At 42.1% G+C, this 24,747-nt stretch overlaps 1 protein-coding gene across 9 annotated transcripts in view; it reads right to left on the bottom strand.

Moving 5' to 3' along the window:
* Window positions 1-24,747, bottom strand: part of LOC135091701 (dynein axonemal heavy chain 7-like) — a 63,319-nt gene that overhangs the window by 24,816 nt on the left and 13,756 nt on the right. For 6 of the 9 annotated variants that reach the window (XR_010262600.1, XM_063989576.1, XM_063989584.1 and 3 more), the window contains 61 exons: window positions 24,499-24,639; window positions 23,913-24,155; window positions 23,488-23,615; window positions 23,160-23,316; window positions 22,902-23,048; window positions 22,535-22,750; window positions 22,224-22,427; window positions 21,883-22,001; window positions 21,630-21,759; window positions 21,021-21,182; window positions 20,778-20,914; window positions 20,286-20,531; window positions 19,951-20,149; window positions 19,491-19,618; window positions 19,261-19,370; window positions 18,897-19,015; window positions 18,392-18,533; window positions 17,796-17,932; window positions 17,404-17,550; window positions 16,935-17,018; window positions 16,533-16,698; window positions 16,141-16,228; window positions 15,945-16,002; window positions 15,483-15,731; window positions 15,139-15,296; window positions 14,749-14,920; window positions 14,121-14,468; window positions 13,752-13,876; window positions 13,513-13,600; window positions 12,963-13,160; window positions 12,646-12,769; window positions 12,289-12,467; window positions 11,902-12,027; window positions 11,619-11,792; window positions 11,049-11,261; window positions 10,830-10,907; window positions 10,436-10,530; window positions 10,087-10,228; window positions 9,643-9,756; window positions 9,067-9,207; window positions 8,718-8,876; window positions 8,302-8,435; window positions 7,980-8,075; window positions 7,390-7,570; window positions 6,730-6,957; window positions 6,497-6,598; window positions 6,224-6,350; window positions 5,711-5,931; window positions 5,430-5,550; window positions 5,169-5,308; window positions 4,925-5,013; window positions 4,456-4,609; window positions 4,183-4,316; window positions 3,643-3,834; window positions 3,336-3,495; window positions 2,701-2,946; window positions 1,987-2,184; window positions 1,360-1,543; window positions 1,095-1,240; window positions 541-693; window positions 5-156 (listed from right to left, as the gene is read on the bottom strand). Coding sequence is in view for 8 of the 9 variants with exons in the window: in XM_063989576.1 (XP_063845646.1) it covers window positions 5-156; window positions 541-693; window positions 1,095-1,240; window positions 1,360-1,543; window positions 1,987-2,184; window positions 2,701-2,946; window positions 3,336-3,495; window positions 3,643-3,834; window positions 4,183-4,316; window positions 4,456-4,609; window positions 4,925-5,013; window positions 5,169-5,308; window positions 5,430-5,550; window positions 5,711-5,931; window positions 6,224-6,350; window positions 6,497-6,598; window positions 6,730-6,957; window positions 7,390-7,570; window positions 7,980-8,075; window positions 8,302-8,435; window positions 8,718-8,876; window positions 9,067-9,207; window positions 9,643-9,756; window positions 10,087-10,228; window positions 10,436-10,530; window positions 10,830-10,907; window positions 11,049-11,261; window positions 11,619-11,792; window positions 11,902-12,027; window positions 12,289-12,467; window positions 12,646-12,769; window positions 12,963-13,160; window positions 13,513-13,600; window positions 13,752-13,876; window positions 14,121-14,468; window positions 14,749-14,920; window positions 15,139-15,296; window positions 15,483-15,731; window positions 15,945-16,002; window positions 16,141-16,228; window positions 16,533-16,698; window positions 16,935-17,018; window positions 17,404-17,550; window positions 17,796-17,932; window positions 18,392-18,533; window positions 18,897-19,015; window positions 19,261-19,370; window positions 19,491-19,618; window positions 19,951-20,149; window positions 20,286-20,531; window positions 20,778-20,914; window positions 21,021-21,182; window positions 21,630-21,759; window positions 21,883-22,001; window positions 22,224-22,427; window positions 22,535-22,750; window positions 22,902-23,048; window positions 23,160-23,316; window positions 23,488-23,615; window positions 23,913-24,155; window positions 24,499-24,639 (9,449 nt within the window). In the remaining variant the exon portion in view is untranslated. Of the gene's footprint in view, window positions 1-4; window positions 157-540; window positions 716-1,094; window positions 1,241-1,359; window positions 1,544-1,986; window positions 2,185-2,700; window positions 2,947-3,335; window positions 3,496-3,642; window positions 3,835-4,182; window positions 4,317-4,455; window positions 4,610-4,924; window positions 5,014-5,168; window positions 5,309-5,429; window positions 5,551-5,710; window positions 5,932-6,223; window positions 6,351-6,496; window positions 6,599-6,729; window positions 6,958-7,389; window positions 7,571-7,979; window positions 8,076-8,301; window positions 8,436-8,717; window positions 8,877-9,066; window positions 9,208-9,642; window positions 9,757-10,086; window positions 10,229-10,435; window positions 10,531-10,829; window positions 10,908-11,048; window positions 11,262-11,618; window positions 11,793-11,901; window positions 12,028-12,288; window positions 12,468-12,645; window positions 12,770-12,962; window positions 13,161-13,512; window positions 13,601-13,751; window positions 13,877-14,120; window positions 14,469-14,748; window positions 14,921-15,138; window positions 15,297-15,482; window positions 15,732-15,944; window positions 16,003-16,140; window positions 16,229-16,532; window positions 16,699-16,934; window positions 17,019-17,403; window positions 17,551-17,795; window positions 17,933-18,391; window positions 18,534-18,896; window positions 19,016-19,260; window positions 19,371-19,490; window positions 19,619-19,950; window positions 20,150-20,285; window positions 20,532-20,777; window positions 20,915-21,020; window positions 21,183-21,629; window positions 21,760-21,882; window positions 22,002-22,223; window positions 22,428-22,534; window positions 22,751-22,901; window positions 23,049-23,159; window positions 23,317-23,487; window positions 23,616-23,912; window positions 24,156-24,498; window positions 24,640-24,747 lie in introns of those variants that run through there. The other 3 variants (XM_063989585.1, XM_063989577.1, XM_063989583.1) reach the window with 3 other exon arrangements.

Genomic DNA, 24,747 nt, shown 5'->3' with positions numbered 1-24,747 from the left:
TCACCGCTTCAGGTTGGCTCTGAGTCCCTTAGGAGGCTCTGTGACCATCTTGATACTGGACTGAAGGACCGAGACTGGGAAGTGAGCCGATGGATAGCTGGTGAGCCACAGCCGGAAATCAGAGTGAGTTGCCTCAGGGTTCAGGTCCTCACACAGCTGTTCAGAAAGGTGTGTAGAGGTGTTAGGACCAAATAAGGGAAAGGGAAGGGATCAGAATGGATAGAAGTGTGGTGTGATGTAATGAGCTTGAGAAATTCCTGTTCCATTCATTCAAGAAGCATTGTGAAAGAGTTTGAAACATCATGGAGGAACTAAAATTAGGTGAATGACAGGTTTTTATGATTTGAAATATATAACAAATATAGCATAAACTCTACTAATACTCTTGAAAGGCACAGAGAAAGATAAACCAACAATATATAATGCAAAGATTACATGATAAAATATAAACAGAAGTACTCAGCATTAGTCCATAAAACTTTCCAAATACATCCACTACCCTTTCAGACACTAATCAGCCACCAAGTCCTCCTGTCTTACCTTCTCCAGAGACGGCATGAAGGACTTAGCCAGGTGACAGTTCTGCAGCAGGACCCACATACCAGTGCGAGCCCCTTCCTCTATCATCTTCCTGGCTACTGGTCCCTGGCCTTGCCCTAGTGACACACTCTGTAGGCGATCTCCTCCCATTCCCTGCCAGGATTACCAACAGGATCTGTGAAGGATTCTGTGCTCTCCCTCTCCTCATCTTCTTAGTACCAGTAGAACTATGACTATACTCTACCTCCTAGTAATATACTTAAGCAGTAAAACAGATTAATCATAGACAACAACTTCAACTGGCAATATACATAAAAAGTTAAAGAAAGGAGATATACTAGAAACATTTACTATATTTACAAACAATATGCACTTCTGTTTTGGATAATCCTTTTAACTCTATTCTTTTAGGGACTGACACCTCAGTGGGCCTTTTTTTTCAAGCTTTTGTAGGCCTTGGCCTACAGCCCTCTTACATAATAAAATATCAAGTAACTGAATAAATTAAAGAAATGTAGATAATTATCTCTACTTACATTGCACAGAATACCCACCTGATCCTCTGCAAACTTGAGAAGCAGGTTGGTAGGGTCAGCACCAGGTGTGAGGAGGAAGATGAGAGGGAGGCAGCAGTTGGAGTCAGCAAAGGTGCGTGCCAAATCAAAGGGAGGCGGCTCAATGTATGCCTTCCCCAGCAGGTCTGTTCAGGGTTTAATGGTCACGTAAAGTCAGTATCTAGGTCATATTGTTAGTTTTCAATCAGTATTACATGTAAACTATAGCCAGCACATTATGTATTTTGTTTATTCCATAACACACCTGCTACATAGTCCTGCACTGCTGCCACCACCTTGTCAGGTCGCAGGCACCTCAGGACACACAGCAGCTGCATGCGGGTCAGCTCCTCATCCTCCCCCATCGGGATGGTCTCCTTCTGGGGGTCCTCAGACTCAAACACAGTGCGCCAGTCCTGGAGGTAGTCTGGGAAGAGCTCCACCAGGTGCTGTGGGGAGGAGGTGACATGACAGCAAGGATGGGAAATAGTATGTCCATTAGTCTGGTGTATACAGCAAAAGTGTCACACATGAAGTGTTAGTGTTTGGTTATGTATTACATCTCATATATTATGAAAACTAATGAGAACTTCTTCAGTTAGGCACAGAAAGCTCCTCCCTTGCTTGGTCAAATTCTCTCTTTCAACTTCATTTCTGTGTCAATGATTCTGAACATAACATAATGGACACACAATCCCTTACTGTATTACCTCCCATATTTTATTAAAGGCATAAATTGTCATCAAATCAAAGATACAGGAAATCAACTAATGCAGTCTCGAGTACACTGAAAACACAATAAAAACTGAGTTAACTAATACCTTGCAGAATAAACAAAAGGAGAGTGAGGGAAAAAACTTCATCTTTTAAGAGACCCTTAATAAAGAAATACCTTGAGTGACGCCAGACAGGAGAGCCGCTGGAACTGCACCCAGGTGGTCTCCGGCAGCCAGTCAGGAGCAGGGTTGGGGGTCGCATTACTGGCCAGTGCCACACCTCCCGTCAGGAGGAACAGCCACTCAGCATCCACAATCTTGTTCTCAGACCGCTGCAGGTTGACACACACCAGGAAGGAAAACACGAGTTTGTCCTGCAGCAAAAATAGAGACAAGTGAAACAAAGGGATAAACTTTATGTTAAGCTCATCTGTAATATCTGAAACAACACCTCACATTGCACCATTGCTCAGCACACAGAAACACTGACTTCATAAAATTGGTAACATTATGAGGAATTACAAATATAAATCAAATATTATTTTTTCCGGTTCCCTGACTTTCATGCTCTTAACAAATTACTTACTTTACAAATATATTTTCAAAGCTTACCATTAGAAATAGAACCATTACTCAAATAAATACTAAATCTCCTTAAAATAAGAAACATAGAATAATACCTTCCTTAAGAGTATCATAGAAACACTGAGAAACTTACCTTACATATAGCCATGAGAGGGAACAGCCAGACAATGAACCCCAAGAACACAAATCTGACACATTACCAGTCAGACCAAGACAATCACCAAGACTACAATGGATTTTTTGGTTAGCCTTATCTATCCTACTATGACATAAGCACTTACAAAAGAAATGGAGAGGAATCTTACCTTTTCAAACAGTCCAGTGCAGACATTGTTGTACAGACTGAGAGTAAAGTGGTTTCTCAGGGCACTCAGGCGGTCAGGTAGCTCACTGGCCTTCTCAGAGTTGTCAATGGAGTTGGAGAACAGATTGACAAACCAGTTAAGGGAGAACTGATACATGGGGTCCAGGGCTGCCAGGTCTCGCAGGGTGAAGAAGAGGATGGAGGCAGTGACGGCAACAGGGCGGTAGCCAAGGCGAGTGGTGTTGATCTAGGAAGAGGAATTCACAGATACAGATAGAAAGAACAAATACCAAGAATAATGAGAATACCTGATGAACTGCATACTACAACAGATAAATCAGGAGTGAGATGACAAAACAGAATAATGAGAGGAGATGGAGGAGAAAGAAGATAAGGAAGTGGAGGAAAAGAAGAATGAAGAGTAGGGGAACAAAAGTTATGTATTTTCAACTATTTCAACCCAGTCAATAAAATAAAGATCAGACTCACAAGGATGTATATGAATTTCAAGATACAATGTAAGCACTTTGACACTAATAACTTGATAAAAGAAAGGAAAAATATTCCATTTATTTCCTCATCCACTTGTGTTGTCTCTTATCTATTTGTGGACTTCAATCATTGTATCTGTCTCACCTTCTTCTCTGTTTCTTCAGCAATGGTCTGCTTCTCCTGGGTTTCCTTCACCAGTCTGTTAGCATCACTCAGGATATTGATTGCTGTCTCATCCTCAAGAATGCTTCCCTTTGAAGACGAAAGAGTTGAGAGGATCCGATCTTCCAACTCCTTGAGATTCCTGGAACGAAACATTTTTGTCAGATATTTTCAATACCTATCAATCTTTTTAACTATATCTGACATCTGACCTTTTGAAGATGTGAGTCAAGAGGTTCTCATCTTCCAACTCAAGATTCCTGGATTAAAAAACAAAAATTTCACTTACTTTTTATTCTGTGCTGTCTGAAGCATGAGTGTCACCCTCTCCTCCTCCAGCTCAGGCTTCTCATGTGCCACCACCAGGGCCAGCAGCTGGTCCTCAAGCCCAGCACCAGTGAGGGCAAAGTTGACGAGGGTGACCTTGACAGACACTTCAGGCACATAGTTTGGGTTACTCAGCTTGGTGGTCAGGTACATGCTGGCAAGGGGAACTTTGTTGACACCAGTGTTCCTGTTTTGCCTATGGCTATTATATTTTTCCTAGAATTTATGCACTTTCTACATGTATCATTTTCAGCTGTCTTCTTATTTTATTGTTTTATTATATAAATTTTAATTCTTACAATAAACTTTATATCTGTTACAGGATCTCAAGTTACTAATGTCTTTAAAAATCTTTTTTCATGCTTGGTAGTAAAAAAATATTTCATAATTTACTTATTATTCAGTAATACCTATCACAGTCAAAATGCACTCTTCTCTCCCTCTCTGTTTAATATCTAAAAATATTCTTTTTGTGTGTTATTTCTATTCTCTGCACCCTCACCGGAAGTCAGCCGAGTACTCGATGGTGGCATCACCAAGCTTGATGCAGGTGGAGCCGCTCTGCTTGAAGGTCTGCTTCAGGAGGAGAGGCTCAAGGATTGGATCCAACTCCTCCCCAACATTTTCAAGCAAAACCTAAAGCACACACATACACATATATAACTCACTTTGAAGCTGATATCTATGCAGCATCTTATATAAGATGACTATGAATTCAAAAACACTACACATATATGTACTACTCTCCCTCTGGCATCAAAGGCTGGATACTGACTGGCTGGCCAAACTGGATGCAGTTTTCCAATGTTCTGATGAAGTCTGGGTCTGAGAGCTTCACCACCTGGAGGGAGTTATCCTTCTCCATGTTCCTGATCCACTTGTTGGCCTGGCCCTGGGGATCAATGAGCAGCGGCCATCGGGTTGTGTTGCTGCAGGGAAGGAGATGAATTACATACCTATTTACTGTTCTCATGGTCTTATTTTAACAAAGAAGTATTTATTTCCACTGTACAATTAAAATGAATATCTGTTTCTAAATACATATTCAATAGTCATCCTTACATGGTATCTGGACTGTACTTTCCTAAACCCTTTACCAATACAAATGATAGCCTGTGTCTCTAATATAATTATTAGTCCTAAGGAACAAAATAAACAAAAGTATGTGTTTATATGTATTCTCACAAACATTTTTATATCCGAAGATAAAATATAACAACACTGTAGATGGCACTGTTTGGTACCTGATGATGACACCATTATCAATGCTGAATGGGTCTGTGGGGAGGCCATTGAGTGTCCAGTCCCTGATGGTGAGAGGGTCCCCAAGCACCTGCAAAAAAGGAATAATATGTGCAAGTTAACTGAGAGAAAAGACTCCTGCAGCCAACTGTTCTATCAACACATCATTCATACTTTTGAACAGAGATAATGAGTAAGGTTCCTTCCCACTGTCTGTGGCAGCTAAGCATCTGAGGGAGGACTCACTGAGGCCAGAAGGAACTCCCCTGAACAAGGGACGCCCCTCTCCCGACACTCCTGCTGCCACCTGGCTGTCTGCTCAGCACGGTACTCAGGTGTGAAGGCCCCCAGGTAGGCAATGACACCTGCTGCCAGCAACATGTCTCCTGTTGGTGTAAGACTGAAGGTTAATGACAATGTTCCTCCAGGCAAGTATCCTAAAATATTCACATATACATGCTGGTATTTACATGATGGCCAAGCTGGCTGATGTGCTTGTAAGGTCACCTGTCAAGTATATGTAGACTTGTGCCAGGTGGTGGGCATTGTCAGTCCACCGGCTCTTCTCACCACCAAGAGCAGCCAACAGTTGCTCAGCACGGTCTTTCTTGATGCTGCACAGCTCCACCTGATGACAAACACAACACTTTGCTCAGCATGGGTGTTGATGTACTACTTATATTTGGTCTATCTATATGCAAGAAAGAGATGTTACAGGTGATAATACTGATGACTGATTCTGACAACCATACACACATTAACACTTCATCTTACACTCAGCAGCTCACCGTCTGTTCAAGCTCCAGTTTTTCCTTCTTGACAGTGTCAAGCTCTGCCTGCAGGCCTGCCAGCTCCTCCTGAACACCTCTAAGTGCCTCCTGCTTCTTCCGCAACTCCCCCATCAGACCCTGGTACTGCTGGTCCGCACGCTGCAGTGCCTCTCGCTTTGGTGCCACTTTGCGGTCCACCTCCTCGTACCGCTCCATGGCCAGCACCCACTTGCATAGACCTGGTGAGATAGCCTTGTAAGCAGTACTACTTGATATACTACCTGCACAGTGCTAGCAAAAGTGCTAACAATAATTGCTTAAATCTGCCAACTAGGAAGTAACAGAGGCAGAGAAATAGAATGAGAAGATGGGGAGAAATAATTGAAGGTCCTTTGCATTCAGTGGCATTTAATACAGTAAATCCTGTGCATTCTTTAATCAGAGGACATTAACCAATGACCACAGATACTGACAACCTCCTTAGTAATAGTGATCCACATCCACCACAACAGGCAACTTGAGGTAACCTACTCTCTGCAGCCTTGGAAGCCACCATGATCTTCTCCGGCTTGAACTCTTGGTTGTCACGGTATTTGGAGCGGATGGTCTGGATGGCCTTCTGGCTTATGTTCTCCTTGTCAAAGTTGAGTAAGTTTTCCTAGTGAGTGAGATGATGAATCAGTAACAAGGCTGCCTGATCACTACTATCTCATCTACATAAAAGAACAACAAGAGAAAACAAGAGACACAGTGAAGTAAGGTATTCACACACAACAACTAGTGAGAAATTAATGCCAGATGTACCTTGAATTTAATGTCCCCAAGGAGTCTCTTGCTGACTGACCAGTACTCCTCTACCATCTTGCCAGTACCTTGAGGGTCTGGCACTCGGTCTGGCTTCTCTCCCTGTAGAAGTTCAGCAGGTTGTCAAGTTAGGATGGTATGAGTGTTAGAGGGAAGGAAAATTAAAATAGTCATAATATGGCAGAGAAAAAAAGGCCTGTTATAGTGGTGGTGATTGTAGCAGTATTCCTTACCAGCAGTACACACACTGCCTCCATCACCAACTTAACACCAGCAGGAGGGTTCTTCATGGCTTTGATGAAGACAATATCATCTTGCTTGATGGTGTTGAGGGCAGCAGTGGCCTCCTCCAGCAGTGGGAGGGCCAAGTTTAGCTCAGCCTCACACTCCTTCCTGATCCCATTGGCAGCCTCGGCAGCCTCATTGGCCACCTCCTCGTCCTGCCTCACCACACGCTCCACCTGGGGGATGAGGAGGTGTTAGTGCTTCAAGGATATGGGACATGTGTGGTATATTATTAGAGAGTACCAGATATAAAACTGCAAGATCAAGACACTTCAAGAATTACCAAATTTAGACTTTTCACCTCCACAAAGCAGCAAGTATACAAGTATTTTCTTTCTAAATATACCTTGCCTGCTTTTTTCAATTAAATATCATGCAAACACACTTATTAACTTTGAAATTTGAAGAAATAACAAGTTGGGAATCAGGCATTATCAGACACTTTCTTCCCTACCTCACCCATATCAACTTTAAAACATTTATCTATCTCTCTATCTATCTATCTATATACCAGGCCAGCAATCCCATACAAGGTGGCCCAGACAAAGCACCACACACTCATACATACATCATTCACACCCTTAAAAATTTCAGACACTTTCCCATACCTCAGCCACTTCCTGCCTACGCTTCTCCACAACAGCCATTTTCTCCTCCACCTCACGAGTCTTGGTGAGGAGGATTGGCTGCAGGTTCAGAAGTTCCTGCTGCATGGCCAGCACAGAGGTCTCTGCCTCCTCCAGCCTGGCCAGACCCGTGGTGTAGCGACACTCCAGCTTCTTCACCTCACTGCCACCACACAAAGCCACACATTTTTATCAACTGCACTCTTTCTAAATGTTATCATTAGTCTACTTATCTATCTACAGACTAAGCCAGCAATCCCACATGGGGTGGGCCAGACATTTGTACTTGATTCAATTTTAGTACTGGCATCAATCAGCAAAAGCACCTTTAGTTTGTAAATCTATGGCAAAATATCATACATCATGATTATCACACATATATTTAGTGTTCATAATATCTCTACTCATCATTTTTCACCATGTATTGAGGCACTAACTGATGAAGTGCACTAATCTCCATCTGACATATGCCACATTGTTTTCCTTTCAGTGACACTCTACACTCTACACTTTCATAATAAATATCAAATAAATTTCTTCCATTGATCCTAGCCCCAAGTCTACACACTGACCCTCTGCGGCGCTCCAGAATGACCATGTAGGTGTGGAGCAGCTGCAGGTATGAGGTGGGTGTCACATAGTTGTAACGTCGGAGGTGCTTCAGGAACCTGTCAGAATGAAGAACCTCTAAATATATAAAGACAAGTTACAATGAACAATGCCAGAAAAGAAAGTTTAATGGCAGCTTTTGTTCTTTGTGAAAATACTTAGGAACCTGTTGAGGTAAGGAACTACTAAAATATACCATAAAAAAACATGAACACACATTACAATGAACAGCACCAAGGAAAGAGACAGTTTAATGGCAGCTTTGGTCTTCATGGAAATGCTCACCTGTCTGAGAGTTCCTGTGTGGAAGTGTGGAAGTACTGGCAGAGGGAGACACATCCTTTCAGTGTCTCCTCAGGAAGTTCCACACCCTGAAGTAACCTCAAAGCCACTGCCTCTAATGCATCTTCTGGCCAGGCCTGAGGGGGTCAGAAGACAGCTTACAACCAAAAATCAGTATTATATTCCTAACACATCATAAGCAATCACTAAAAAAGGAAAAAGGTGAAGGATACTAGAAACTCTTCCTCTGTATATATATATATTGCCATAACGAGACAGAGCTAAATGTCTCAGTCCTAATGTGAATCTCAACTTGTTATGTAGGTAAACAGACACATCACATGAAGAACAAAGATTAAATAAGTAGAATCAATGAGAAATAATAATGGCAAAAGAAAAACTGATCAGTAAGTATGTACCTGGAACCAATCAATAGTGCAGCAGGAGAGTAGTGCCGGGAACTTCCTGAGCCTGTTCCTGAAGGCCTCGCCACATGGGGAGAAAGCAAGCACCACGTGGAGCTGCTCCCTCACTCTCTCCACAAACAACATCCACAGTGCTGCAGGACTTCCATCCGTCTACACAGAAAAAAAAATGAAACCTGCATCAAAACTCTCGGAATACATAACCAAATGCAAAAACATTGAAAGATCATTTCCTTTTGAATGGAATTTATGTACTATTATCTTTTATTTTCAACAGTTTCTTATCACTATTACCATAATTATCAAATGCATCAATATCTTTCCTAAACTTTCATCCACTCGCCTGTTTACTCTTGTCCCTCTGCCTGTCAATGTTCCTCATCTTGTCACAAATGGTGTGCTTCTCATCTGAAGGGAACAGACCTGGGATCTCTCCTAAACTCAGAATGCTGCTGATGGCCTCAAGGAAGATCTCATCCTTGATCTGAAGGAGAAGACAGAATAGGTCACTTGTGTGTAATCTCTCAAAAGGCTACAGCTGAAATGGATACAGTATGAAGCTTCTGAGATCTTCATGTGATAGATTTTTTTTTCTTTTTATGTAGAAAGGGCACCAGCCAAAAAAGGCCCACTGAGATGCCAGTCTCAAAACAAGAGTCAAAAGATGTCAGTAAAAATTAAAGAATAAGATATTTAATGATATATCTGTTACATCAGTTTTTGTGATTTTGTGAACAGTGGATTCACATTACATTATGAAGACTCAAAATTAACTTTACAAACACTGATAATCTGAATGCTTCATATATGGATATTCTAAATGCACTTGCAAACATAATAGCACCTATGCCCAAGACAACATAAGAAATAAAGCAGATGTGTATACATGACTTAAACTAAAAAGAGAAGCAAAGACAACCTGAGTGTCACTGAAGAGGAAGACAATGTGTTGCTCCCCCGTCCCTGCCTTCTTCAGGATGGTCTTCAGATCCTCACGCCACTCGGTGATGCCATAACTACGACTCATTTCAACCTACAGGAGGAAGATCAGTTTCACCCCAATATCACTAAAACAACAATGCAAATATATCATAGTTTTGTCTGACTTGTAGCACACCTCACTTACTTCTTGCCTTATTTCAGAGATCTCTATTCTTTTACCTACTTATAAAGCCTTGTAAAAAGTTAATTAAATCTTTTATACCTCTTCACTGATTCAAAATTATTCCCCTTGTTTTCTTACTTCCTCACTCTCCTCTTCTCCTCTTCAACAATTAATATTCACAGCAACTTGACAAATGACTCCTTGATTTTTTTCTTCATCTCAAAAAATTCGCTTCCCGTCTACTTTTGTTCCTCTCACCTCAAACAGCTCATAGTCAGTGATATGGGCAGCAAGGCGAGTGAGGGAGTGCCTGCCACTGCCACCCACTCCAACCAGCATGGCATGTCCTCTGGGCTGGCGCAGCACTCGGCAAATCCTAGCCAGGTGCTCAAGGGCAAACCTGAGGAGGATGAAGGCATGCGTTGGTACTCAGGAAAATGAACAAAGGAAAGGTGGAGGGGATCCTGATACATAATTAAAAGAACATATTATATTCCTTCAACCTGTTTTCCTACCACTTCTCTCTCACTCTGGGAGAATGTTTATTGATAACATCATTCATTACTGTCTTTTTGTTTGTGTCTATCTTTCCATTTGTTGCTCTTACTTGAACATGACAAGATTCATGGGTTTCTTGCTCATGTTGTTAAATTCATGCAGGTAACCTTCCACAACTGAACGCAGCCCTTCCAAATTGTCCACCTGCAAGATTTAAAAGGTTAAGAAGATGAGAGAACATAATAAGCATAAGAAAATAATATTCCATCATAAACAAATAAATATTAATCCCTCCAAATTTTCCACATGTAAAATTAAAAAGAGAGCAATAGGTAAAAGCAAAATAAGCACAAAATATTGGCCCACTATGACCAAAGAAAGTTTTGGGAGATGTCTTGTGCAGGTCAGCTAAACTTAAGTACCCTCTTTATTTCCTTATGTTTTCATATTTGTATGAGCAATCAATCTAGAATCCATCACATATTGTTGGTGTTCACATTCACCTGTACATAATGTCGACTCTCACTCTTGGGATCAGCAAAGTCACAGTACACCAGGTTCCTCAGATCTCCCTCTGACACCTGAAAGAAAAAAAATTTAGTGAAGTAAGCACTGGTGATAATGCCTCTCCAGTAATGTCAATGAACGTAAATAAGAGATACAGAAAGATCAATTTCCCTTCTTACTTTCTATTCAGGTCAACACACCTTTCCCTGACTCACCTCCCCATCCCCATTCTGGTCCAGTTCACCCATCAACTGGTTGAAGTCCTCATTGAGGTGGTTGGTGCAGGAGGCTGAGATGCGGTCCAGCAGCCACTTGCGGTCATTGGCATCCACCAGGCGGTCATAGAACACTCGCAAGATCTCATGGACCCACAATTTCTTCATGGAGCGCAGGTCCTCCATGGTCTCTGGCACAGACAGCAGCACACCCTGCCAGGCAAGCACAACATGAGACACATTTAATGTTACCATGTATATATTTCATATTTAATCCTGAAAAATTACAACTAGATAACCATTTTCCTGTATTTTCATGGAATTTGTAAAATTTTATTTTTTTGCCAGTAAACTACTACAACTATTACTTTATTTTCAATATTAAGTACTTCCTACAAAGAGCAAGATGATTATACAAGCTAATGAAAAATAAATAACAATCAATGATAGTCCAACAGACTGAGACCTCTATGAATAATCCAAGTATACAAGTAAAAGACGCTACCATCATACACATACACACAAGACACTGCCCATCACTTCCACACACAAACATGAACCCACACTTACCTGGATCACCCTGAAGAAGTCCCTCAGGTTAAAGATGTAGTGGGAGCGTGAGGGTGTCGGGCGCAGGTGAGTGGCAGCCGAGCGATACACCTCCAGTGTTCCAGCCACAATCTCCCCAATGCAAGGGTCAAACATCTTGCTGAAGCCTCTGGTGTCCAGATGCCACAGTAGAATCTGTCCAGGAGAAAGGCTAGACTAACCAAAGGTTTTAAGAACCATCTAGGTGTGTAGCAACATCAGTGTTTTCCCTACCCTCCACTGCAAGTAAGCCAACAAAACACACCTTTGAGAATATGGAGTGGATGGTGCTGTCGTCAAAATCATTGATGGCCACCACATTGAAGTGTCGTAGCAGGCGAGGGGTGAGGGTTGTCCTGCCACTCTCACGCAGACTCATTGTTGATACCAGCTGATATAAAGCAGGTAACTGAATTCAACCTAATTGTTTAGTGTATCAGAATATAAACTTTATAGTCTGAATATAGTGGTACAAAAAAGACTCAGGGACAAAAGATGCTTGAAAATACAGTTACATGAATTTAAATCAATTCAACCAAATAAAGAAATTAATTTAGCTCATAAGCACATAACTTATTAATGTTTTCACAACAGAAAGAGTGATTAATTTGGCACCCACAGGTACAACACACCCAAGACATTGGGCCCTGACCTGCATGTCTTCAAGCCGAATTGGCTCCACTTCCTTCCTGGTATCATACCAGGTGGCGTGATCCACAAGCTGGCGAAGCAACTCCAGGGGTGGGTGGGTGCCAAAAGCATCTGTCTGTGGCAAGTTGAGGTCATCAACAAAAAGCACACAGCGCTTCCCCACTGGTGGCCCGTACACACCTGCCAGACACAAAGCAGCACCATGACTCATGTTATTCAAAGCTTCTGCAATTTCCTCTTAACTTCATGGTTTCTAGTCTTTCTGGTCCATCAACAAAAATTAATCAGTGCCTGCACTACAATATACAGTATACATCATGTCCACAAAGATAAAGGAAAAATGGATGAATCAACCAACCCTTCTTGCGTTTGTCCAGGCTACCCATGACCAAGTCCTGCACGTGAGTGGTGGTGGTGTGTGCTGAGAAGTTAAGGAACATGGGCTTGTACACATCACTCTTAAGCTTGTTTCGAAGGAAGTCCTGCAAATCAAACACTATAGTAAGACTTCTAAAAACCTTCAAGAAAGTGACATCAAACCAACAGCATAAGTTTCTATTATGAAATAATAAACTATAGAATACTTCATTAACAAATTAACTCCTCATCCTGACACAAAATTGGCAAGAGTTACAAAAGGACAGCATGAGTTATAATAATAATCCTCCCTCTTACCGAGACATAGACAGACTTCCCTGTAGCAGGCGGCCCCACCAGCAGGAGTGGCTTTGCCTGTGACAGGAGGAGACTCAGGAGGGCTGACACACGGACAGTAGTAACAGTGGGTACAAGGATCTGGTGGGCTGCTACATCTCGAGGGATGGAGGCAGCGTTGGCAAGGTCCTCACTCCACTTTTGCCAGTATCCACGGCCCTGCAGTAAGATTACAAGTAAGCATCAACAAACCAGTCATGAGTCAAACAGTAATACACTACAATACAAAAAAGAATAATCTATCAATATACCAGGCTAGCAATCACACAAGGCATGGCTCAGACACAGTGCCACACATTCACACACACACGCATCACTCACTCTTAGCCCCGTCAGCCCCAGTGGAAAGGAATAGTCTTGTAGACCACCATACTTCAAAAAAAGTAATACAAAATGAATAAGCATACCAGCAGGTAAACTCAGACTGGAGCAGGAATACTACACTGTTTTGCTTGCAGATCATGCTCTTTGCCACCACTGAAGAAGACACAACCAACTCAGACAGACTCACCTCTTTCACAAACTTGTAATGAAAGACTGTGTCCTCATCAGGAATTGGCAGCTGGTAGTCATGGGGAGGAGGAGGAACTTCACCATACCTAGGGGAGTGAGGGAACGATGATGTTGGGCAAGTGAAATGCAAGAAGATATGAAGATAGAATGAAGTAAGAAATCCTCACATAGCTACAGGGATACAGAGCTGCACTACCAGATATAAAGAAACAAGGTTAGAATAGGTTCATGACTCACTTCTCTACTGTTTCTTTGCTGGGGTCACCATTTATCAACTCTCGTAGTAGAAGGTCAAACTTTGCTCTTGAAGCCTCATCTAGTGGCCCACCAAGTGACCAGATGGCAGAGAAGAGGAAGATGCTCTGAGGGATGGCAAGGAGCAGTGTGAGGGAAAGAGACATAGATGAGGAAGTAATGGAAAATCTGACTGAATTACATGAAAAGCAATTCAAATCCTTAATATATTATTTCTTGGAGCAACTAAAGACTGGATATTTCAAGAAGAAAATAAAGCTTTTTAGAAGATCTCATATGCTTTTAACAAGTTTATAAACTAATCATACAGTTTCATTTTCTACTGGCACTGTACAAACATGGAACACTTGCCTCAAGATGGGCACGGATGTCAGACTCTGGGTGATGTTTAGTGTAGGCCGGGTCAGTGAACTCATCCAAGAAGCAGTCAAAGATATTCATGAGGCTCTGCACCAAGTTAAGATCAGTGGTTGGGGAGACACCCTTCTGCACATAAGACTCACTCCTCTCCAGCTTGAACCAAAGGAGGTGTTTTCTGACAAAAGAGAGGAGTGGAGGCACAAAGCGGTGGAATAGAGCAGTGAGGACAGCCTTGTGTTGCTGTGTGAGGGTCTGAGGGAGCTTTGCCAGCCAGGTTTCCACTAGAGGTCGCCAGCCCAGTGCTAGAGGCTCCATGTAAACCATCCCACACCGAGACACCTGCACAGAAAAGCACAAAGTAAAGTGACTAATAATGTCAATACTAAACACCACAATGAGAAAAAGTGAAAGTACATGTAATTTTTTTTATATCCTTATTAATTCTGCTATCTCATCAAAACACTTCTCCTATTAGTAATAGAATTAGATCCATAATAAAAGCAAAAGAATGAGTATCGGTAATTGCAGTTTTCTAGAGTAACTTTACAGCTTAATAAGAATATTTACTAGCAAAATTAGGTATAAAAATGACAGAACTAAGAATAACATGCATGCACACCGTGGCAGGCGATGCATTCTCAAGGTGGTGGACTTCAAAGATGATGTTGGTGGTGGAGGAGAGGCAGATGATCTCACCAGACATGAGGCACAGCTTCTTGTTGTCATCCAATACTGAATTAATGTTCTCAATCCACACACTGTCCACTGGTCCATCCAACACAATCCACTTTCTAAGGATAACAGAAAAACCCTTAAGACACTGCTATAGCAAGTTTATATAAAAGAAGAGAACTTCAAGCTAGTATACCCTCTACATTCTAAGATTGGTTCCTCTATTGATGCAAGAACTGAAGGAATAATTCAACAACAATATGAGAAGAGACCTGATCCCTTTCAGTATTTCACAAAGAGCATTAAAAATCCCTTACAAACAAGCCATGAGACATACCTGTCAGGTGAAGAAGAGACAGCAAATTTGCGAAAGTTGACAGCAAGTACTCCATCAGACCACTCATGGGAGGTGGGATCAAACTGTCCATACAACTGTCCTACTGTCACTGCCTTGGGGTTGATCACACACACCTGCACTCGATTCTCTCCCTCACCCTGGCAGAGAAAGAAGAGAATGAGAACAAGGATGTAGATAAAGAGGACAAGGATAAGGAGGAAGAGGGGGACAAGGATGAGAATAAGACCATGAATGATGACAAAGAATTGGTTATTGTACAAGAATAGTAGATGGCAAGACAAATTAAATTCTGAAATAGCTAGCAGAGCATCCTCACCACTTACCCTGTCATTCATAATCCCCAGAGCCTTGGCAAGGCACCTCAGGGCAACAGTCTTCCCTCCGATGGGGTTACCAATGAGCATGAAGCCATGCCTCACCCTCATGGTCTCATACACCTGTTGTATCTTGTCCATGAAGTAGTTGTTGGCCCGAAGCCCTGCCGCTGCACACACCTCTTTCACAGCCTTGTGCAGGAAGGTGTAGTCTGGCTCAGGTAACACCACACCAGGGAAGAGGTCTGCAATAATGCCCTGGAAATGGTAAAAGGTGTGATTAGCCTGCAATTAATGGTGATATGACACTTATCTGAGTAATCCTTGATGATCTTATCAAGCAAAAATAAAACTATAATGACCAAAAGGTTTATATCTAATTATTCTACCATCTCTTTCTCACTGGCAATGTTATCTTTTGAAATTATATACAAGAAAAGGTTACTAAACTCACACTGTTGCTTTACTTACTTCAAACAAGGGGAGGTCATGAGCCAAGAACTTGGGAAGATTAACATCACGAATGGACCTGCAAACACCACACACAAGCCTAAGCAAGTTCACAACAACTCTCAATTTGCAATAATGACATGAAAATCTGAGGAAAAGGCAAAAGAAAAAACAGCATACATGAAGATCTAAGATAACTGCAGAACACAATACTCACCTTAGGACTAACACATCTTCAGGTAAGTCTGGGTACTTTAGTTTGAGTGTCCCAGCAGCAATCAGTACAGCCTTCACTGTTCTCATGCCTGGAAGAACAGGAGGAAGAGGAAAATAAAGAAAAGAAATATTATATACACATGGACATGTAAAAAAAATTAAGAAAATAAATATAATGAACACATAAAGACATTCCTAAACATCTTTCTTTTTTTAAGTTAATTACTCTCTCTTTCAAATACAAGAAGAGTTTACAATTACTTCTATCTAATACCTTATCTTATATTTTCTTATATTTCTGTTTGACTCTCTCTCTCTCTCTCTCTCTCTCTCTCTCTCTCTCTCTCTCTCTCTCTCTCTCTCTCTCTCTCTCTCTCTCTCTCTCTCTCTCACCATAGTCATAGTGGGGCTGGGCAGACAGCTGCTCTGAGCACAGCCTGTAGGTGGCCACAATCTTGCGTGCCATGCTGCGGGCTGCCACGAACCCAAAAGAGTAGAGGGAGATCTCCGCAATGAGTCCATAGTCCGGCACCATCATTGCCACAGAGCGGAACAGAGCCTGTGGTGCGTCAGACGAGAGGAGAGGGAGGAAAAGTGAGACAAAAAGGAAACTACAGAGAAGCATAGAATATGAGTATCAAGTTATAGAATGTAGATGTACAATAAATGATTACTGGGTTATTGAAAATAATTAAACTTATAGGGATAAAAAATAATACCAATGGCTAAATGTATAAGCCTTCCTTTATACACTGATTGCACAAAACCAGCTCACATCATGCAATGCTATGTCACCTTCAGGTTATCAGGGAGCTCCGAGCGACCAGCATATCCTGGATTCATGGTGATGAAAACTGCACAGGTTGGGTCAAGGCTCACCTGGATAACAGAAGATGGATACTGTAATGCACAATTCTCTCTCACTGGAAGAGAAATATAGAAGTGTGAGATGACTGGAGTGTATAAGAATTAAGAGCATGAACAATTACAAATACAGACTCTAGCTATGGCCACCTCTTCAAGGAGGTTACCAGGAACAAGTGTTACACTAGACTACTAATGGTCAAGCTACAACATGATCACAGCTTTTATACAAATCAAATTTTATCATGACTCACTGCAACATTGACAGAACTGGCCCCTAACAGAAGGAGGACAGACTGCAGAGGATACACTAAAACATCAGCATGGTCCAGCACACATCATTCAGGAAGACAGGATGGAATCTGAAGAGCCACAGAAATCAGCCAGGATTCAACCTCACCTCAGTGCCCTGCAGGGTGAGTCGTGGTGCCCCAGACTGGAGGCCTCGCTGCAGGGTGAGGATCTGCTGTGCCACCACTGACAGTACCTCCAGCTCAATGCGATTAAACTCATCAAAGCAAGTCCAGGCCCCACATGATGCCAAGCCCTGGAGAACACCATCATTATTATTATTCTATATTCAACTGATATCACTATGCAAGTTTATCTACTCCTTGTTTTATCATTGGTACTTTGGCAATTATACTTTATCTTCCTCATATCTAAGCATCTATTTAGCTAAAAAAAATGTGTTACATGAGATACAGTCCATCCCCTCTTTCCATAACTTTCTAAACTTCCATTGATTCAAATATATAAAAATAGATCTGTGTTCAAACCAAGCTCTCTTACCTTGAAGAACTTGGCAAGTGAGATGTAGTCAAGTCCGTCCGAGCAGTTGAACACCACACACTGCTTAGCAACAGCCTTGGCCAAGTCCTTTGTGGTCTCAGTCTTGCCTGTTCCTGCAGGTCCCTCTGGTGCTCCTCCTACACACCACAGGAGCCAGAAAGTACAGTAAATAACATGCTGCTCTCTCAAAAAAAATGCCACAAATGGAAAAAGATGGTATAACAAAATAAAGATCCCACCCTTAAACTTAAAACATTAGATATAAACAAAGCAGGACAATATAACACAAAATAAATGTACAAAAGATGGTAGTCCTTAAAAAACTTATTACTGAGTTATTAAAGACCTCATGAATACTATACTTGAAAAATGAAAACAAAAAAAAGTTCACTAACATTACTATTGACTGTGAGAGAGAGAGAGAGAGAGAGAGAGAGAGAGAGAGAGAGAGAGAGAGAGAGAGAGAGAGAGAGAGAGAGAGAGAGAGAGAGAGAGAGAGAGAGAGAGAGAGAGAGAGAGAGAGAGAGAGAGAGAGAGAGAGAGAAAAAATTACAGGTTAAGCAACACAGTGTCTAGCATGAAGGAGAGCTGCACACCAAGGTTCAGCATGAGGGCCTGGGTGAGGGTGCGGTAACAGCGGTCTGTCAGCAGAGTGATCACCAGCCGCCCTGTGTTGCCAAGGTACTCATAGCCGTAGTCCAGCTCAGCATTGATCATACGCACCTTCAGCATGCCATCCTGATGAGTGTGTACAAAATCAAGTGTATACAACATAAAAGCAGACAACTGACTGGGAGGTTGTCTCAGCTACGGCTCTTTATGGGAATGTCAGTCTGGTGTACAGATTGACAGGTAGATGGATTATAAAATGATGTGAGTGAAGGTAATATGTTGTTTTGACTGGATGTAGAGCTTTGTCTTTATTATTTCATGCCTAATGTAATTCTACTTTCAGCTACAGCAAATAGTTTCTTGCATACCATACACAGTCTAACAGTGCACATGAGACAAAACAGGTAGAAATTTCCTAACAAAGTGAAAATGTAACAATATGTCAATAAGTTCTCACCTTGCACTCACATCTCAGTCACTTGTGCTCACCTGCCAGTAGTAACGGAGCTGAGAGAGCCAGGTGAAGTCAGTGAGGTCAGTCACCTTCTTCTTCATGATCTCCTCCTTCAGCACATCCCGAGCATGGACATCAAGAACCACTAGTGCTCCTGAAGGAGGAATGATTGATACATATCATAAATAATGCACTAATGTACAAATATCAGTAAGTTTTCACTCAGCATCTATGTATATAAAAGGCAAATATTAGTTGTGCATCCTATGTTGGAAAGTGCACTAAGACTATAAACAGTGTAATCAATCAAAAGCCCTTTTCTAATGACAAAGTTTGAAAGCATCTTGGGACTGTCTCAATCAGTACCTTTGTCCTGCACTCTGTCTTAGCCTGACCTACCAAGGGTGGTGCGGTTCTGCTTGGAGAGTTGGCCTCTTACAAGACCCACCACCTTCTCAATCTGGCTGTTACAGAGCTCATAGTACTTCTCCATCTCCTCTGAGCCTTCCCTGGTGACAAAGACAGTACCATCATTATCATTACTTTCTATTTTGACTTCCTTTTCCTACAAAGGCAATGCAGTACACAAGAAATAAGAAAATATATCATGAATTGTGGGAAATCCTTACACCATACAGCGGGAGACATGAGTGGTCCAGAAGGTCTGAGAGACACACAGGACTGCCTGGCCTGGCCACTCCAGTGCCCAGTCTTCACGCAGCTTGGTAGTGTACGCCTCCATGCAGGACTCCACCACCTATGGAAAACCATATCAGTGCCTCGCCCTCACATGTGGATGATGGACATGACCAATAACCCCATGAATAGCTCATGAAAACTGTTTTGAATGGGAGAGTTAAGGCACTGGAGATATAGAGGCAGAATTTGTACTGGCAAATGAAAATATCAAGAAATTTACAAAACAAGATAATGAAAAATGCTTTCAATAGAAAATATCCAACATTTCAATTTACAGTTCTTCAAGTCAAAAGCATCTTCTAAACAATGTAATTAATTCACAAACAGTTATTGACCTGAACTTATTTCAGTAATTCTTATGAATACTTTAGTAACTGAGGCATTGCCCACCTTCTTGATACTGCACTTGACACTGGCCTCCAGCTGCACCAGCCACTTCTCCACCTGCCCCCGAGCCTTGGCAGTGCTGATGATCTGAGTCAGGCCAATCACCTCCCCTTCACTGGAACGCACCGCTACCACCTCCAGGTCATCGCCAAAGTCCAAGGAGTTGACACCCTCAAAGCACTTCTTGAGATGAGGCTGAACCCTACAAAGTCAGAGAACTCATGTGGTGCATGTATGCATATTCTAAAAATATAGAATTAAAGATCAAAACATGACCTGACATGTAAAAAGTTTCTAACCATATATATTTATGCCTAAAAGACATTTTTTAATCCTACCTGCTTGGATCCTTGGTTTCGCTCAGAATTTCCAGCAGCTCCTCATTAGACAGGAAGAAGAACCTGGGGAAGTAGAGTCGCTTCTTCTCCAGGTACTCATTAAGGCCTCGCTGGATCAGCTCAAGCAGCTCAGAGGACTTACGGAGACGCTCAAGGATTTTGTCCACCTCCAGCACTGAGAGGACTCGGGTGTTCTGCCGCACACTCTTCATGATGTCTTTCCATGTCTTGTCCACTGTGTTAAATCTGCACAAACATGGTGTCTTGGTATTTGACAGAGGAAACCTTCTGCTCACTTCTAATTGTTTGAATGAGAACTATTAGCATATTATAAGGCAAAATCTTAACTCAAATTCACTGTCTTAAACCTGAACAAAATTGAAAACTGAGTTGTAATAAAGGTAGTAAGTATTCTATTAATTTCTTGTTAACTTAATTGGAATATTCAACAAGGCCATTACTGCAGCAAAACATTTGAATCATATCCTTCACCTGCGCCCTTCCTCCGGCATCTGTGCCATGATGTCTGGGGACCCAAAGATAGGCTCCAGGTAGATCCATGTGGCCTGAACCCTCAACCATTCATCCACAACCTCCTGCAGCTGTGCCAGAGTTGTCTCCCATGCAGCCTGCAACACAACACATGCACAACTATTACATGAATAAAGTAAAAACAAGGACTAGATTCTATGATTATTCTGTGGGAGCTGACTATCATCCAATCTGTTCACTCACCACTTCAGTCTCAATGGGCTTGATGAAGGGAGAGGACCGCATGGACTGAGTCTTGACAATGTGGTCATCAAGGAGGAACTGAATGTCCTCCACAGCTGAGAGAACCCATGTGTCTGTCTCCCGGTGCGGCTTGAGAACCAGCTCCATCTCCTGCCACTCACTCTGCATGCACACATTAGATTAAAGAGGTAGATCAATAGATAGATTTTTTCATAACTACAACATTAATTTAACATTCACTTGACAAATACTAATTCCAAAATACAAATCACCTACCTATTTAAACAGTTCCACATCAGCAGGTCAACAGATATCATATTTCTTAAAGCATACCTGATCAGACATAAAAATATATATTATTAAAAAAAAGGGACAGAATCTAATGACTATAAAAAATCAAAAGAAAACTAAAAAAAAAAAAACAAGAATAATGTAGTGAACTAGAAAATTAAATACAATTAATTACATTAATTTAATTATTCCTAATTAAAAATTAGGAATAATTAAATAAATGAGATTATATGCACCAAAAATAGTAAGAGGAAAGTAAAAAATTTCAAACAAGATCAGCCCAAAGCACAACATAATCATCACCACCACACACCTCACCTTCATCTTCTCCAGGTTCCTCTCAAACACATGCTCCTTGGATGCTGCCTCAGATACTGACTCAAACTTAGGCAAATAGTCCTCCAGGTTTGAGTCAATGAGGCGCTGGAGTGTTGTGGTAGCATCAGCCCTGAAGAGGGAGCACACCTCACATACATGTTCCTATAAAATCAAGTTGAAAAATATCACCTAGTCTACAAGTGACAACTGATTGGTGCAGCATAAAGGTTGGGTTCAGTTAGATCTGCCTCACCTCAGAGGGTATCCCACCACCTCAGAAATCTTCTCCCAGTGCCGCTCCTTCAGGCCGGGGTTGCCCAGCGTCTGCACCAGTGGCAAGTTCTCTCGGAATGTTTCAATGCGCTGCCTCACCTGACACACATGCATACATAGGAGTATTAGGAAAAGTTCATGAAACTACATTAAAAGCATTTTCATTTCATGAAAATAGAATAACTCATGTATGTTCTATGTTTTCAAGCAAAATTATATTGATACCTTTGGCTGTTAATTTTCTTCACATGAAACAAAAATAAATCAAATAACTTCTAATAGAATGAAGCAGAATTCATAAATAAAATGCAAACTATTTACCGCTAAGACCACATTCTTGGCAGCTGGAATGTCTGAGAAGCCTTTTTCCAATTTGTACACAGTTCTCCAGGTTGCTGCCACTTCCTGGGAGATAACATCAGGGTCATGCGTGCCAACTGGGGAGTGCAGCCACTCCTCCAGGCGGTCTGACCACTCCACCCCTACCTCATACAATTTCAGGAACGGAGCAAGACGATCCGACACCTGAGGGTTCAGAAGAAGTCAAGGATTATTCACACATAACATCAATGATTGCATTAGAATTGTGAAGATGCTGATTCAAGGAAGGAGAGTTCAGGGGATGGTCATGCCTGCTTCCTGAGAGGATAGTGTGTGGTGTTCCATGAGAGAGCCTCCTCTTCCTTGTTGATTTGGTCCACATAGTTGGCAGCGTGGTCCAGGCGGGTGTGCAGCGCCCGTGCCCGGCGCAGGTACTCGTGGATCTCATTCACGTCTCCTAAAGTCTGGAACTCCTCGAGCTGGACTGCATACTCTGCCAGCTCTTCCTGGAACTTCTCACGACGCTCCTGTAATTTTGGGATCCAGAGGGTATTAAATCATTAAAGCATTAAAAGTTCTTTTTGAAAACAGCTGATATTTTTCATGACTACAGTACCTAATACTAATATTGAGAAAAGACATCTCTGAACTCTTTTTTTCAATAATGCTTCATCTCACCCTCAGGTTAGCCTCATACTCTGCCCTCTTCTCCGTGATGATCTGCAGGTGGACTCTGAACACTTCCGGCAGACGGATGAACCAGGCGAGGGGTTGCACTGCATCACTGCACTCCTCTGAGCTCAATGACATGTTCTCTGCTAGGTACTGTGGAATATACACCAGGTAATGATCTTGTTTACCTTGTTTGGATGAGTAAAAAAGATCTCAAGTACAGCTCTTTTCCTGTACATCATGACTACGTAGATTAATACATACCTGAAGTTGCTGATGAAGGCACCAGACACGGTTTTCAAGGGTAGTGAGCTGATTCTCCATCACATCTTCCATGTAACGCTTGTGCTCCATCAGCTGCAGTGTGTCTCCTGGGGTGCTTAGAGCTCTCTCTGTGATCACCTTGAGCTCTCCACACAGCCTGACAAAGAGAAAAAAAGGCCTGAGGTGCTAAGAGAGTGGGAACATTAAAAATAAAGTGGATGAGGAATATAGAATGTAGATGTTGGGGAGTTTGTAAGACATTAAAAGAGGGAAATATTGAATGTTTTATGATAATTCGAGGAAACACAGCAGGAGGCAGAATACCCACGTGTCAGCAGTAGCACAGTAGCGGCCATGGAGGTGCATCAGCAGTTCCCTCCTAAGATTGGTGACGCGGGTAACCAACGCTTCCACCAGGGCTTCACAGTGCACCTCATACGGACCCAGCTCCACCACCTGCAGCACACTCCCTGTCACCACCTCAACAGTACCTAACACCTACCCATCTCTCTATTCTATGTTAATACTACCAACAACACTTTCAAATACCAAACATCTAAGTAACAATATATATCTGGGAATTCCTTGATGTGGTCTCAAGGCAATTTAGCAGAGGTTCTACTGTGTGAAAAGAGGTGAGGCTCAGATTGTCTCCACATGGCCTAGGATTCACACCCAGGTTCTGCCAGCTGTGACCCAAACATGCAAAGACACACCACCAAGCTACTCAGTCTGAAAGTTAAACTGAATCACCTGCTGGGAGGAGGTGAGGATGTCAGCTCTCAGCATTGTAAATTCTGTCAGCTTCTCCTTATAAGTTTCAAATGGATGGTCCCCAGACATGAACTCCTGCACTTCCTCCTCTGCCTGGCCGCTGATGAGGGAGTTGTACTTGGTGTAGTGTGTGGCATGGTGAGTTGGTGCCACATTTGAATCTGACACCTCCTTCAGGACCTGCTCCCTCAGTCTTGCCACCACCACTTCTTCCACTACTGGCTGTGGTGGAGCAAATTAAGCACATACATTCATTTGCAGCACTAGGAATCATATGAGTGGTAAAGAAACCTGAGAAATGATCCATCATAATACACAATAATTAAGGATAAGAGAATTAATGCCACATGCACTGACAAACAAGCCATACATTTTCAGGGAGTATATTTTTGGTGTCACAGAAGACTGTTATTTGAGATACAGTTATTTCAGAACATATAAGAAGACTAAGATGAAATATGCTGGGAAAAATCTATGAAAGCCAAGGAAATATCATTCTTGCTTTACTAATAAAGAGAAGATAATGAAGCGTGGGTCTTCATCCTCCCTCTCCTTCTCCCCTCACCGTGATGCTTCCCTGCCGTCCCTCCCACTCAGCAAAGAGCTTGGTCTCCAGGCGTGGTACTGACATGCACAGCTCAATCATCTTGTTGTACAGTGACAGAAGAGATGCTTCCACTTCACCGAAGGTTGGCTTGATTATCACCTGGTCTCCACACACACACACACACACACACACACACACACACACACACACACACACACACACAAAGATATTAGACCAGTACATACTAGAAACCAGTAAATTCCATAC

Source organism: Scylla paramamosain, chromosome 38 (assembly GCF_035594125.1).
Source record: "Scylla paramamosain isolate STU-SP2022 chromosome 38, ASM3559412v1, whole genome shotgun sequence".
NCBI classification, from domain to species: domain Eukaryota; kingdom Metazoa; phylum Arthropoda; class Malacostraca; order Decapoda; family Portunidae; genus Scylla; species Scylla paramamosain.
This window is presented reverse-complemented; position numbering and strand designations above follow the sequence as displayed.